General features: G+C 40.9%; 1 protein-coding gene across 12 annotated transcripts in view; it reads left to right on the top strand.

Moving 5' to 3' along the window:
* Positions 1-5258, top strand: part of LOC143021708 (muscle LIM protein Mlp84B-like) — a 101885-nt gene extending 96627 nt beyond the window's left edge. For 8 of the 12 annotated variants that reach the window (XM_076179364.1, XM_076179359.1, XM_076179363.1 and 5 more), the window contains one exon: positions 1825-5258. In XM_076179364.1, coding sequence (XP_076035479.1) covers positions 1825-2198 — 374 coding nt within the window. In that variant the 3' untranslated portion in view covers positions 2199-5258. The remainder of the gene's footprint in view (positions 1-1824) is intronic. The other 4 variants (XM_076179369.1, XM_076179366.1, XM_076179368.1 and 1 more) reach the window with 3 other exon arrangements.
* Positions 5259-15919: the final 10661 nt, after the last annotated feature.

Here is a 15919-nt window from a genome sequence, read left to right as displayed (position 1 = left end):
TGTCCTCCTTCTCCCCTTTCCCTCTTCCTCTTCTCCTGTCCTCCTTCTCCTCCCCTTCCCACATCTCTCATTTCCTCTCTTTCCCTTTCCTTTCACTACTTTCCTTTCTTTATCGCTCGCTCCTCCTATCTCCAACCTTCCTTTGTTCTCTCGTTCTCTTTCTCCCCTTCCCTTTTCCATTTCTCCTTATTCCTCAACACGCCTCCCTGCATTCTCCCTCATCCTTCCTTCCCTCCCTCCTTCCTTCCCTCCTTCCTTCCTTCCCTCCTTCCTTCCTTCCTTCCTTCCTTCCCTCCTTCCTTCCTTCACTCCCTCCTTCCTTCCCTCCTTCCTTCTTTCCTTCCCTTCTTCCTTCCTTCCTTCCTTCCTTCCTTCCTTCCTTCCTTCCCTCCTTCCTTCCTTCCTTCCTTCCTTCCCTCCTTCCTTCCCTCCTTCCTTCCTTCCTTCCCTCCTTCCTTCCTTCCCTCCCTCCTTCCTTCCTTCCCTCCTTCCCTTCCTCCTTCCCTCTTTCCATCACTCGTTTTTCTTCCCTTCTCTCCTGTTCATACCTTCTTGCCCTTCATTCCCTCTCTCCCCTCCTCTCCTATTCACTCCCTTCCCCACCCTACATCCTATTCCTCTTTTCTTCCTCTCTCCACTTCCTGACCCCTTCCTCTAACCCCCCTTCTACGCCCCTCCTCATCCCTCCCCCTCCCCCTTTCCCATCCCTCTTTTCTCCTACCCTCCTCTCTTCTGACCTGCTCTCTCCTCTCTTCTGACCTGCCCTCTCCTCTCTTCTGACCTGCTCTCTCCTCTCTTCTGACCTGCTCTCTCCTCTCTTCTGACCTGCCTTCTCCTCTCTTCAGACCTGCTCTCTCCTCTCTTCTGACCTGCTCTCTCCTCTCTTCTGACCTGCTCTCTCCTCTCTTCTGACCTGCCCTCTCCTCTCTTCTAACCTGCTCTCTCTCCTCTCTCTACTTCCCCTCCATTCCTCTCTCCATCTCTTCTACTCTCTCCCCCATTCCCATCCTTTGGGTACAATGTTCTTAATTCCCCCAAATCATACCAAAGGGTTGGATATTAAAAATTATTAATTAAATGCGCACATGACGAAGCCGTATGATTGCAGGACCTGCGTACCGAGTACGGTCCACACAAAAAAAAAAAAAAAAAAAAAAAAAAAAAAATCGCTTCACCTCTACCCTATGTACTCGGATAGCTACGATACGACTATGGCGGTGCTGTGGCTAACGCTCCAAGGTCGACATACTTAAACGAACAAGCCATTTCAGCCTTAAACGTGCTTCTGAAGTGTTACTTGAACTTAAATCGAAAGATATAACTTAAACGTTACTCCCTGAAAGATGTTGTTTAAACTCTTATAAGCTTTGAGTGTCTTCTTTCTCTAAAGTTGTTGTTGCCTTGAGTGGGACTTCTTAAGGTCGCACTCCAACTATCTGGACGTTTTCGTATCATTTCGAGGACTACTCCCGAGGTCCTCATCAACTCCTTCGCCACTTCTTCATTAACATAAGGTCACTTCGTCACTTCGCTTTTTCGATACGGAAACGTCCAAGTCGCCCGTGGAAATCTTCTCAAAAAAAAAAAAAAAAAAAAAAAAATCACACACACACATACACATCATCATCATCATCATTGTCATCATCGTCAACATATCCAATGATCTATTTGGGCCAAATCAGAAACGGGGCACACGAGCATAAGCTCAAAACCCCGCTACAAGATTTCCACGGGCACGTTTACTGATGTTACTTGAACTCTTTTCTATCGCTCTCTCTTTTTCTCTCTCTCCCCCCTCCTCCCCCCTTCCTTCCTCCCCAACAGCTCCCCCACGCCCCCGGCCCTCAGCCGGTCTTCCCGGATCCTTCCCCACCATCCCGGCCCACATGATGGCGGAGATGGAGTCCCAGGGCCAGGTGACGGTCAAAATGCACCAGAGCTCCATGTCCCACCACCACGAGGTGTCCAACTCCATATCCTACGGCGGGGAGCCTGAGGAATCCCACGAGGGTGCCCAAGGATCCCCAAAACCCCAGCAGGAGCCCCAGCAGGAGCCCCAGCAGGAACAAGCTGACAATGAAGCCTATTCCCCAGGTGACGAGGAGGCGGAGGAAGAAGTCGAGGAGGTCGAGGAGGTCGAAGAGGTAGAAGAAGAAGAAGAAGAAGAAGTAGTGGAAGAAGAGGAGGAAGAGGAGTGAACTCTCCCGACGATGATGTCGACGGCGACGGCGACGGAGACGACGAGGATGTCGCGGTCGACCGAGGAACGTGCTGGGACCGCCAGCGCGTCCAAGTGAGATGTGAGGATGTATTCGCTCCAAAGGGAAAGAGGTCATTCTTCGAGTGTGTCCTTTGCCAAGGTTTACGTATTGTAACGAGCCTCTATAACATGGTTATAGGCACCCGAGGACACACACACACTAACACACACACACACACATACACACACACACAAGGCTCGAAATGTTATAAAATGTTCAATGTATCATAAAAAAATACAACTGATGACATCACAAAATCCTGTGTCAATGACGTTATGTATTACAATTCTAGATACTATTTCCATGGTGGAAATAGCCCCATTGTTAGAAATGATAGTTGTTTGAAGTCATCTATGTGAAAGCAACTGAATGAGTCATTTGATGTATTACTATTCTTATGATCAGTTTATACTAGCAAAATAGCATTTATACTAGCATTGCTATCATGATCAAGAAATAGTCATCAGTGCTACATTTAGTAGTACAGTATATATATATGTATATATATATGAGTATATATATATATATGTATATATATATATGAGTATATATATATATATATATATATATATATATATATATATATATATATATATGTATATATATTTGTGAACTAAATATTGTTATATCTGAAAAACAATAGGTCCTTCAGCCGCCTTTGAAGGATCTTAAGAAAATGGTAGTGCCATTTCTGAAGTGATATTTGACTCCTGAAATCCTTGATCAGAAGCCGACGGCATTGTGTATCATGTTATGAAGATTCCGTCTTTTCCTTCTTTTTTTCTTTGTACCGCCCTAGATCGTGGTATGATGCAATTGGTCTCGAGTTTAGAGTGGAGAGTGGGTTGGGGGTGAGTGGGTAGGGGTAAGAATTTGAAGACTAAACCTTACATTTATTTTTTGTGCAGATTTGTTCTTCTTCAAGACACGGATGTGCGTCTTTTGTATATAACATGGGTATGTGTTATTCAAGATGTATAGAACACGGTAGAACATGGTTGTGCATGTATACGCTGGATCTCGAAGATTTGGGCATAAAACCACACACACACAAGCGATACATTATGTCTAGCACACTGAGCCTTGAAATCTTAACACACGAAGTAAATAAAACATATCACCGACAGATATTTTCTCAAACCTCCTCTTCCTCTTCCTCCTCCTCCTCCTCCTCCTCTTCCTCACTCAACCACCACCACCACCACCCTCTCTCTCCAGGAGACCTCGCCCGGAACGTGGCAAATATATCCTCATAGAGACCGAAACAAGAACGTAACGAATATTTAAACGAGAATATTTAAACTTTTTCTTTTATTTATGGTTAGAGCGATGTGTCTCCCATCTGTCTGTCTGTCCACGACCTCCACCTGTCCTCCTCCTGTCCACCTGTCCCGCCCCTTCCGCGCCTCCCCAGCCTCAAAGGGGACATAGGCAAGCCGGGGGGCGCGGGGGGGTTGCGGGGTTGGGGGAGGGGGGGAGAGAACGGGGGGGGGGAAGGGGGACGGGCAGTGGGTGACACAGGAAAAGGTCCACACACACACACAAGTGATTGTCCTGCGTCGATGTATACATATATACATGTCGTCCTCGTGAATATTTACGTGTTGCTTTTCCAAGATGTCTGTGTCCTTATCTTAGGCCTAGGAGATTTTTTTTTTTCTAATTTCTTCAAGAGGATGAATCAAGTTTTGTTTCTATTCCGGTGGGTTGGCTTAGTACGAACGAAACCGAGATTTGGTTTCGTTGTGGTTTCGAACACTTATCTCATTCGTTTTGTTTTCAATTTATTCTTGAACGAAGTTGGAGCTCTCGACGACGATGTCACAGAACAATGGCGGCGGCTTCCGCCAAGCGCGTCGGCCCCGCCTCGTCGCGCGCTCTTCTGGTGTTCCTTGTTACAGGCGATGTCTTCTTCGCGTGAGATGATGGACACCCAGATAATCTTCAGGTCGTCAACTTCCGGAGGCGTGGCTGGCTCAGCCCGGACGTGTCCCTTGAACCTTCCGAGGTCCTTCGAACGCTTCCTGTCCGGAGGGAGTTCCTTGTATCCGAAAAGAAACTCCTTTTATATGGAGGGAAATCCACATATCCGAAAACTCCTTTTATCCAGAAGGAACACCTTTTATCCGGAAGGGAAGGAATACCCTTTTATGCGGAAGGAAAGGTGAGCGCGTTCGACTCGGCAGTTCCGGAAGGCAGATTGGTCCAGTATTCCGGTACATGCGGCTCTCCGATTCCGTTTTTTTTTTTTTTCTTCTTCTTCGCTCTAAGTCATTGGATTTTGAGAAGTGTGTGATTCCAACGCTTACGAGGCGCTTGGTCTCTTTCGGGCCGTCAGTCAATCAGTCAGTCAGTCAGTCAGTCACTCCTCCGGAGTCCACGGAAGACTTCCAGAAGACAAAGGGGCCTTCCGGCAACCCAAACTTGGGTTAGCATCATTTATCTATTTATCTATTCATTTATTTGTTTATTCATTTATTTTTGCAGTTAGCTTGGATGGTGATGGAGGTATTTTTTTTATTTATTTGTCAGGTTTCAGTGGCCATATGTCACTCAGACCCAGCACGTCTCTCTCTTATTCACAAAAAACCTTCACTAGAACTCACTGGTATGAGTGTTCTTGTTATATAAAGGTATATAGACTCGCCTAACACTTCAATAGATACCTGTACTTCAATTCTTGGCTGATTTTCCTGTCATTATTAATCGCCATTTTGCACTCTTACGAAGAAGATGAAAATTGTCTATTTATTTCTTGTGCATTATAAACCGTACTCCTTAGTCAATTTAGTGTAACTTTTAATTACGAGGGTCAACCCGCGCCAATGTGATTCTCGATCTTGCCACCAGATGTCTGCAAATTCTTTCTTTCTCCTTCCCGTCTTAGTCTAAGTACTGCTTGGATTTACTGTGGCATTGGAAATGAACTGACACATTTCAGCCTTTCTGTTCTCTGTCTTGTGGTATAAAGTTCTGGAAATAAATTGAAAAATGTGATTCTGTGTTTTCATGGTTACCTCCCCTACCTATTCCCCAGTCCTATAGTACCCAAGTTAATTTGGAAAAAATAATAATAATGAAAAAATAAAATAAATTAAACAAACAAGTAAATAAATAAATAGATAGATAGCTAAATAAATATAATACAATTGATAAATGAATTAAGTAAATAAGCAAATGAGATAAAAATAAAACATAAACAAGTAAACAAAATAAATAAATAAATAGCTAAATGAATATAATACAATTGATAAATGAAACAAGTAAATCTAATATAATAAAAAAAGATAAGTCTCCGCGGTCCAGGGTGGTTTCGTCGATTTTGTTAAAACCCCTCAAGTGCTCAGTCGGCGTGGCAATCTACGGACACCTCCCTGTTAGCCTATTTCGCAAATGTGTAGATCATCATCCTGTACGATATGTTGTTACAGGGGACAGCTAGATGTCTACAACGGAAGCCATACTGTCGTTATTCAAATGGAGGTTGGAGGTACGAGTACATTTGCTATTGTGTTTGCGAATTTTGATGATTAACATTATATCATCTTGATACTTGGTATCTTTATAATTACTTTTGTCGATTAATTTGTAATATTAGGTTCTTTAGGGAAAAAGGAATCAAATGAAGACGTATTAAATGTAGATACTTTGCAGTAAGTGAAATGCGCCAAAAATGGTGAGTTTGGAAAAGAAATATACACTAATAATAATAAAAATTAAACCATTTCAAAAGTCGTAAGTTCTCCGAGACAGTAAGCCTTTCGAGATTGTAAGTTCTCCGAGGGTACAAGTTCTCCGAGGGTGCAAGTCCTCCGAGGGTGCAAGTCCTCCGAGGGTACAAGTCCCTCCGAGGGTGCAAGTCCTCCGAGAGTGCAAGTCCTCCGAGAGTGCAAGTCCTCCGAAGTTGTAAGCCCTTCGAGGCTGCAAGCGCCTCCTAGGTCGTAAGTCCTACGAGGGTGCAAGTCCTCTGAAGTTGCAAGTCCTACGAGGTTGTATGATAAGTCCTTCAAGGTAATAAGTCCTCCAAGGTAATAAGTCCTCCAAGGTAATGAGTCCTCCAAGGTAACATGTCCTCCAAGGTAAGAAGTCCTCCAAGGTAAGAAGTACTCCAAGGTAAGAAGTCCTCCAAGGTAACAAGTCCTCAAAGGTCGCAAGTCCTCAAAGGTCGCAAGTCCTCAAAGGTCGCAAGTCCTCAGTGGTTGCAAGTCCTCAGTGGTCGCAAGTCCTCAGTGGTCACAAGTCCTCAGTGGTTGCCATGTTCCCTTGAACTGACCAGGAAAAAATGTCCTTTGGGTTCGGCCTCGGGGAGGAACCCCAACACGGGATCCCCAGCACGGGATCCCTATCGTAGGATTAGAGCGCGGAGCGCTGCGGCCGTAGGCCGCTGTTTGTGCAGCCAAGCCCCCGGCGAAGCCGGGAAGGCCAAAGCCCGCGGCTTGTAAATGATATAAAAAACAAAAACAATAGACAATAAAATAAATTCAATATATAAAATAGATTCATAACTACTGTAAATTAAGAAAATGAATATACAGCAAAAACACTTACAAACAAAATAGAATATATATAAGGTGTCCAAAAAAAAGTTTTTGCCGGTTTTTGTTTACTTATTCTGACCCAGGTGTTTAGCTACTAACAAGCGTAAGTACACAGGAGGCAACTTGTATTGACAAGTATATTGTTGAATGATTCAGTTATTATCATATTACATACCCAATGTAATTCTATTTGTCATTTCAGAGCCCTCAACATGACTGATAAAAAATTGGTAATTCGTGCTTGTCTGTTGTATGAGTTCACTTGGTGCAAGTGAATCACGTGCTTCTCGTAAGCTATGTACAGCCTTTGGCGAAGGTGCAGTAAGTGAACGAGCTGCACGTAATTGCTTTCAGAAGTTTCGCTGTGGCAATGAAACCCTCGAAGATGAACCTCGAGTTGGACGACCAATATCCCTAAACAATGAGGATTTAAAGGCAGCCATAGAATAAGATTCAGGATTAACATGTTAACTATCTTCGAGGTTTAATGTAAGCGATTAAACTATAAGATTGCATTTGCACCAGCTGAGGAAGAAATAGAAATTAAGCAAACGAGTACCATATGACTTAACACTAGCAAACAAACTGCAGAGGCTCTTCTTAAAACACACGAACCCATTTTAATCGCATTATGACATGTGATGAAAAGTGGATCATGTATGCAAACTCTAAGAGGAAACATCATTGGTTATCGCCGGGGGATCCTTTGCCACAAACTTCAAAGGTACCACTATTAAATAAACAAAACAAAAAACTTTTGCTGTGTGTTTGGTGGACATGTCAAGGAATAATTCACTATGAGTTTATAAAAATGGGTGAAACCATTACTGCTAACAAATAATTCGAGCAACTTGAACGAGTTCAGGAGAATTTGTCGAAGAGACAGCCTGCATTAGTAAACAGAAAACAAGTTTTGTTTCTCCAGGACAATGCTTGCCCACACGTTGCAAAAATGACACTTGACAAGATAGCTGAAGCTAAAGCGGGAGATTATGCTTCATCCACCGTATTAACCAGATCTCTCCCCAACAGATTTTCACTTGTCTTTAGGCTTAAATAATCACACGAAGAACGGGACAATCAATAATGAAGATGACTTGAAAAGGGAAGTGCACAACTTTTTCCAAAGTAAAACTAAGGACTTTTACAAAAATGGCATCACTCAGTTGTTGAACCGTTGGGAGATGGTCATAGAATGTGGTGGTTCATATTTTGATGAATGAATATATTTAAGACTTTCAATGTGCATCTTTAACTTCCTTGATAAAAATTGGCAAAAACTTTTTTTGGGCACCTTATATAAACATATAAACAAAGTAAATTATATCGATAAACAACTAAAAAAGAAAAAGAAAAACGCAAAAAGTAAAAAAAGAAAAGAAAAGAAAAAATAAATATATAGTTATAGATACAAGTATATAAATATAGAATTAGTAAATAAAACAAATAAATTATTAAATAAAATAAAATAAAACAAAAACAATAGAAAATAAAATTAAATAAATTAAGATATCAAGTAGATTCATAAATAAATAAATTAAATTAGAATGAGACGAAAATAGTAGCAAACAAAAGAAATAAAATCAACACGTAGAATAGACAAAACACTAAGATAAAAAATGGTGTGGAAATAATATAAATGCATGAAAGTAAGCTGTTAAACATGCAATCATGTCTCCTTGAACAAGTTTCATTTAACAAGCTTGGTAATCAAGTTAATTTGGACGTGGTCTGCAGGCCAGTAATGAAGGCCTTTGACGATAAAAAAAAAGAAAAAAAAAAATTCATACTCTATTCACCCTCATGCACACACACACTCCCACACACACACACACACACACACACACACACACACACACACACACACACACACACACACACACACACACACACACACACACACACACACACACACACACACACACACACACACACACACACATACACACACAGTAGTTAGGTATGGAGAGGTCCAAATCCACCTATTTATAAAAAATGAATAAATAAATAATAACAATAATAATAATTATTCAGTCGACACCCCGATGCAATGGAGACATTGAAGGTGTGACCTACTTCCTGCCGGCCATTTAAGAGTTCAAAGCAAAGGGCGGAGCATAAATGAAGGTAAGAGAGAGCAAAAGAGCTAGAGAGCGAGCTTAAACAAAGAAGAGAGAGAGAGAGGGGGAAGAGAGAGAGAGGGAAAGAGAGAGGGAAAGAGAGAGAAAAAGAGAGAAAAGAGAAAAGAGAGAGAGAGAGAGAGAGAGAGAGAGAGAGAGAGAGAGAGAGAGAGAGAGAGAGAGAGAGAGAGAGAGAGAGAGAGAGAGAGAGAGAGAGAAATTGCAAATTACATCGTGCTGTCAATAATTTGTCACATTGAATTATAATCTACGAATGTGAAGAGGCCACTGACCTGAATCCCTCCCATGCCTTTTGGTACTTCTCCTTTAAATATTGTTGCCGTCAAACGATTTCATTCAACAATAACAAGCAAATATCATATGATTTCTTTAACAAATGCATTTATATGCTCAATATGTTGACGTTTTTTACTGACGGTTTTATTCTGGTGGGAAGGGACCTCGGGGATAATAGGGGCTAATCCACCCCCCATCACCCTCAACCCTTCCCCCCAACTTTGGTTCAGTCTTTGTCTACTTTAAGAAGAATAACACACAAACACACGCATTCACACTCACACAACACACACAAAAACAAGTTGTGCGAGTATTTGTATACACAAATATATATATTTATAATATATATAATATATATATTTATAATATATATATACATATATATATAAATATGTGTGTGTGTATTGTGTGTGTGCGCGTGTGTGTGTGTGTGTGCGTGTGTATTGTGTATGTGTGTGTGTGTATGTATGTGTATGTGTGTGTATGCGTGCGTGTGAGAGAGTATCTGATGTCATTTCTAGATATCCTATTAATACGGCATCAGGATCATTTGTCTTTTACAGTGTACAGAAAACCCACACATATGGGGAGTTATGTACCCTTTTTCAGTCACCATCCTGATAATATTCAATATAGTGTTGCCTCAGGTCTTTTCCTGAGGGCACTTAGATTATGTAGTCCACACTATTTGGAAATGGAGATAACAACCATCAGGAATCAATTAAAAAGAATAGGGTATCCCGATTGGTTTTTGAATAGAGCCCTAAGCAAAGCCAAAACTAGTCATTTTGGATCCACTTCCCATTCTAGTAAGAATTTCAGTTGGGACAAAAACTGTATCAAATTGCCTTATAATAGGTCCTTAAATGACATTTCGCAATTTCTACCACAGAAAGACATTAACATTGTTTTTAGTTTTCCCAATAATTTGTCTAAGAAATAGTTAATGTACACCAAAGACCTAGAGAAGAAATACATCAAGGTGTGTATAAACTTCCATGCTCGGATTGTAATAATGTATATTGGGGACAAACAGGTAGAGATTTACACACCAGGATGAAAGAACACAAAAATTCAGTCAAATATGCACAACAAAATTCCGCTGTCTTCCAACACGTAGACAAGGAAGGCCATCGTATAGATTGGAACGAAGCAAGAATTATCTTCAATTCAAAGTGTAGTTTTAAAAGGAAAATAAATTATTAACATCTTTGGTGAAGGCGGGTGACCTGCCCCGCAAAGCATTAGACGCTACCTGAGTCCTATCCATGTTCCTTCTTTTACTGTACATAAGACATGCCTTTTGCTCCACTACTCTGTATTCCACTGAAGAGGATCACAGTCCGTGATCGAAATATATGGATATCATTTATTTCATTTCTTCTTATCCAACACAGTGGGTTTTTGTTGAATATATATACTGTATATGTATATATATGCTTTGTGCTCTCATCTGGGAGGGTAACAGCAGTCGATCACGAGGCCATCACGTGATCCATTATCTTTCGTCTCCTCAAGTTATGGAATATATGTTTATTGAACAATGAACAACACTGAAACGTTCAACAACAATGAGATGAATATTGGATCAACACCTGTGAGCGCTCGAGAAAATGTCATTCCTTTTATGATCAGATATACAGCCTCTGGCTGTAAGATAATAAATAAATATTTTACTCATGTCGCTCCATCTACTATAATAAAGTAGTAACCTATGTCTGTCTGTCTGTCTGTTTTTTTTGTTTTTTTTTTATCACGAACTCCTCCTAGGGTTTTGCAGATAGACCCCCATAACCATATACATTCTGATACCCTATCCCTCCAGGTACTTGGATAACTATATTTCATTTAAAAATAGATATATATTTTGGTTAGGGTTAAAGTTAGGTGGGTTATGGTTAGGTGAGTGATTATTCACGAACTACTCCTAGGTTTTTGCAGATAGACCCCTATAACCATATATATTCTGAAACCTTATAACCCAAGGTACTTGGAAAAATATATTTAATTTGTCTGTCTGTCTGTTTATTTGTTTGTTTATTCAGGAACTCCACCTAGGGTTTTGCATATAAACCCCCATAACCATATATATTCTGATACCCTATCACTTCAGGTACTTGGATAACTATATTTGATTTTCAAAAATATATACATTTTGGTTAGGGTTAAGGGTTAAAGTTAGGTGGGGGTATGGTTGCGTTAGAGATTATGCACGAACTCCTCCTAGGTTTTTGCAGATAGACCCCTATAACCATATATATTCTGAAACCTTATAACCCAAGGTACTTGGATTACTATCTTTCATTTTGTCTGTCATTTTGTTTGTATGTTTGGTTGTTTGGTTGTATGTTCACGATCTCCTCCTAGGGTTTTGCAGATAGACCCCCATAACCATATATATTCTGATACCCTATCACTCCAGGTACTTGGATAACTATGTTTCATTTAAAAAATATATATTTTGGTTAGGGTTAAGGGTTAAAGTTAGGCGGGGTATGGTTAGGTTAGGGATGATTCACGAACTCGCAGCAACGCGCGGGTAATTTGGCAAGTACTTTCTATAAGAGCAAATGAATAATAAAAAAAATAATAATAAAAAGATAATTAGAATATAGTCAATAAATCAGATAAAAAGCAAATAAATTAGCATAAAACAAATAAACAAAATAAGCAGATTAATAAAAAATAGAAAAAAATGAAAAGGTAAATAAATAAAGTAAAACAAATAAAAATAAGTACAAAAATAAAATAATTACAAATGAAAAAAAAATCAATAAAAAAATAAAAAATAAATCAACATGATGTAACTTTTTCAGCAAAGGTTCTCCATAAATGGAAAAAAAATCATCTAGTAGTGTTAGCATGTGTATTAAGACCAATTGGATGAGAAGATCCCCTTACTTCCCCCTCACCCCCTCCCACTTTCCCCCTCCTCCTCTCCCCTTCCAACCTCTCTCTCTCTCTCTCTCTCTCTCTCTCTCTCTCTCTCTCTCTCTCTCTCTCTCACACACACACACACACACACACACACACACACACACACACACACACACACACACACACACACACACACACTCGGTGGCGCGGTCGGTAGAGTCCCCGACTGTCACTACGGCGGTCCGGGTTCGAATCCTGCCCAGGGCTGAAATAATTTCAGTATCGCTGCGCTTCGAGTCGTTACTCCAACTCTCGTGGGCGGGGAGTTGGGTGTATGTGTGCGTGTAAGGTCACAGCATTACCCATAGATCGGTCATACGAGCTCTGAGCTCTCTTCCGAGAGGGAAATAGCTGTCGTTCACGAGTCCAGCACGTGATCCAAAGACCAAAGTGAATACACACACACACACCGGCTCGATTGGTGCAGTAGTACCGCGCTCCACCGCTAATTCATCGATCCGAAATCCTGTCCAGGGCTGATAAGCATCATAATACTGCAAACTGGCACCCCAACTCTGGTGGGCAAAGGAGGTGTGTGCGTGTGTGTGTAATTCACCATGGTCTTCGATCACGTGTTGGAATCGTGATCGACAGCTACTACCCTCCCGGAAGAATTGAATTGAATTGAATTGAAAAATGGATTGATAATTTACATCAAAAGGTTGTAGACAGCATACTATTCTTCACTCTCAATCACAGTTTATGTTTTATACGGTATATTGTTGCTCAAAGAGCATTACAATCATGATGCAAAATTTTATAGCGTTTAAGAATCTTCTTTACTATATCATTATTTAATATCCAACATACCTGTTCTTTGATAGATGTTAGAGAATTGTTTCTATAAGGACTTAGAAATTCACATTCCAAAATATAGTGTTCTAATGTGTTCGCATTTCTCTCCTGACATAGCTGACAGCTCTCCCCATTCCTTCCAATTATCTGCCAATAATATTTACACCCCAGTCTCATCTTCATTATGACTGTATATACATGTGATAAATTTTTCTCATATGTCACGTTGATATTTTGTAATACATATGGGTAATGCTGCAAGCTTTCACTTTGTACAACAACTTCATTCAGTTTTATTTGTTCCCGTTGCTCTCTCCTCTTTCTCATCTCTCTCTTTATCATCTATATGCTGGTAATACTTTCTATGTCTACGTGTGGTTGTTTCGATGCATTTCTAGCCAATTCGTCAGCCATTTCATTTAAGCGAATTCCTACATGCGAGGGTATCCATATAAATCGCACATGACAATTCCTTTCTTGTAATCCTATAACAATCTGTTTACATGCGTCTATTACATGGTTATCATATTGTTTACTTCGAAGAGCTTCTAAAGAACTTCTACTATCTACAAGTACATATATGTCCTTAGCCATAATTTTTACAAATTATAATCCTTCATGGATGGCATGTAACTCAGCCTGTGTGGATGATATATCGTCATCAAGTCTTTTTACTAATTGTTTCATGAATATAACTGCTATCACAAGAGTTGTCTCTGATAAACACTCCAATTCCTGCTCACCCATCATTCAAGGCAGACCCATCACAGAATTCTTTCTGGGGAGTTCATCAATCTTTAGAAATATCTGCTTTAGATATTCCTCAGAGTTCATATATGACCGATCTATGGGTAATACTGTGACCTCACACGCACACACGCATACACACACAAAAACTCCCGCACACGAGAGTTGGAGTAACGACTCGCAGCGCAGCGATACTGAAATTATTTCAGCCCTGGGCGGGATTCAAACTAGGACTGCCGTAGTGGCGGCCGCGATCACTACCACTGCGCCATCGAGCGTGCGTGTGTGTGTATAATAATAATAATAATAATAATAGGTTTATTGAAATAGCAGCGATACACTGAAAATAATACAATACAATAAATATATGAGTAATACGCCTAGTCTAAGTTTTACAGTGATACGCTGACAATGCTGACAATAATACAATACAGTAATTATGTGAGTGATATGCCTAGACTAAGTTTTGCAATGAGTTTATTGTGCGAACAATGGATGGAATAGCACTGTGTGTGTGTGTGTGTGTGTGTGTGTGTGTGTGTGTGTGTGTGTGTGTGTGTGTGTGTGTGTGTGTGTGTGTGTGTGTGTATTCACCTTTATCTTTGGATCACGTGTTGGATTCGTGACCGATAGCTATTTCCTTCCCGAAAGAGAGTTCAGAGCTCGTATGACTGATCTATAGGTAATGATATGACACACACCCAATTCCCCGTCCACGAGAGTTGGAGTAACGACTCGAAGCGCAGCGATACTGAAGTTATTTCAGCCCTAGGCAGGATTCGAACCCGGACCACAGTAGTGACAATCGGGGACTCTACCAATCGCGCCACCGAGTGTGTGATTTTTTTTTTTTTTTTTTTTTTTTTAAAGAGGCTATCGACCCATAAGGGAGTCATTAAGCCTAGTGTGAAGTTGTTCAATTGTATGTGTGTGTGCAAGGTCACAACATTATCCATGGATCGGGCCATAGATGAGCTCTGAGCTTTTATCCGAGAGGGTAACAGCTGTCGATCTAAGCCTGTGGTGATTCACACACACACACACACACACACTCACACTCACACACACACACACACACACACACACACACACACACACACACACACACACACACACACACACACACACACACACACACACACCACACACACACACACACACACACACACACACACACACACACGACTCGGTGGCGCGGCACACACACACACACACACACACACACACACACACACACACACACACACACACACACACACACACACACACACACACACACACACACTTGAAGACAGGCTAGTCACGGACGTATTGCCATCTACTCTTTCTCTGAAGTCTTCTATTCACAAGAGACACGGAAGCACGATATTCCAGACAAGCTTCCTTTGCCACTGTGCGTGTGTTCGCGCGTGCGTGCATGCGTGAGCCTCGTCCTTTCGGGCCATCGGGAGGACACATCACATCAGTCTGACGGCGCGGTCCTCGTCGGGCGCACACGACCTCTCCTGACCTGGCTCGACCTGACTCGGTCTCGACTGAACTCGCCACCCACTCCCCACCCAACCTCCACCTCAGCCATAATCCAACCTTTGCCTCGTGACTTGTGAATCATACACTTCAAGGTGATTCGTTTTTTAAGACTTGTGGCCTTCTCAATGTGAGAAAAAAATATCTCTGGATTTTTGTAAGGAGCTTTGGAAAAAAAGATAAACTTTTCCTTCATCTTTGTTAGAAAACGACTACCAAAGGACAGTAAAGAAGAAGGCTATGTGTTTGTGAATGTCTTTTCTAAATATCTAACAAAATGTAACATTCAAAAGGAAAGGATACAGCAGTAGAAGGTTACTTGTGAATATATATGAAAATATCCCTCTCCTAGACCTTTACAAAGACGCGTTCTGAAAATAATTTGCTTCCTTGCTTATGTTTGAGGAAAGACATCCTCTGCTGAAAGGACAGATAAGTAAAGGTGTTGTCGTATCGCTGTAATATGCACATGTTCCATAGTTCTTGTTACGCAATTCGTTAGGAAAAATATATATACACATACGTACACACACACACACACACACACACACACACACACACACACACACACACATATATATATATATATATATATATATATATATATATATATATATATATACAAGCAATTACATCACCGTGATGCAAAAATGCAAAATAACCACAGAAGAAGGTACACTTGTAGACAGTAAGTACT

This window comes from Oratosquilla oratoria, chromosome 42 (assembly GCF_046742065.1).
Source record: "Oratosquilla oratoria isolate Oo_2021 chromosome 42, ASM4674206v1, whole genome shotgun sequence".
Lineage (NCBI taxonomy): Eukaryota > Metazoa > Arthropoda > Malacostraca > Stomatopoda > Squillidae > Oratosquilla > Oratosquilla oratoria.
This window is presented reverse-complemented; position numbering and strand designations above follow the sequence as displayed.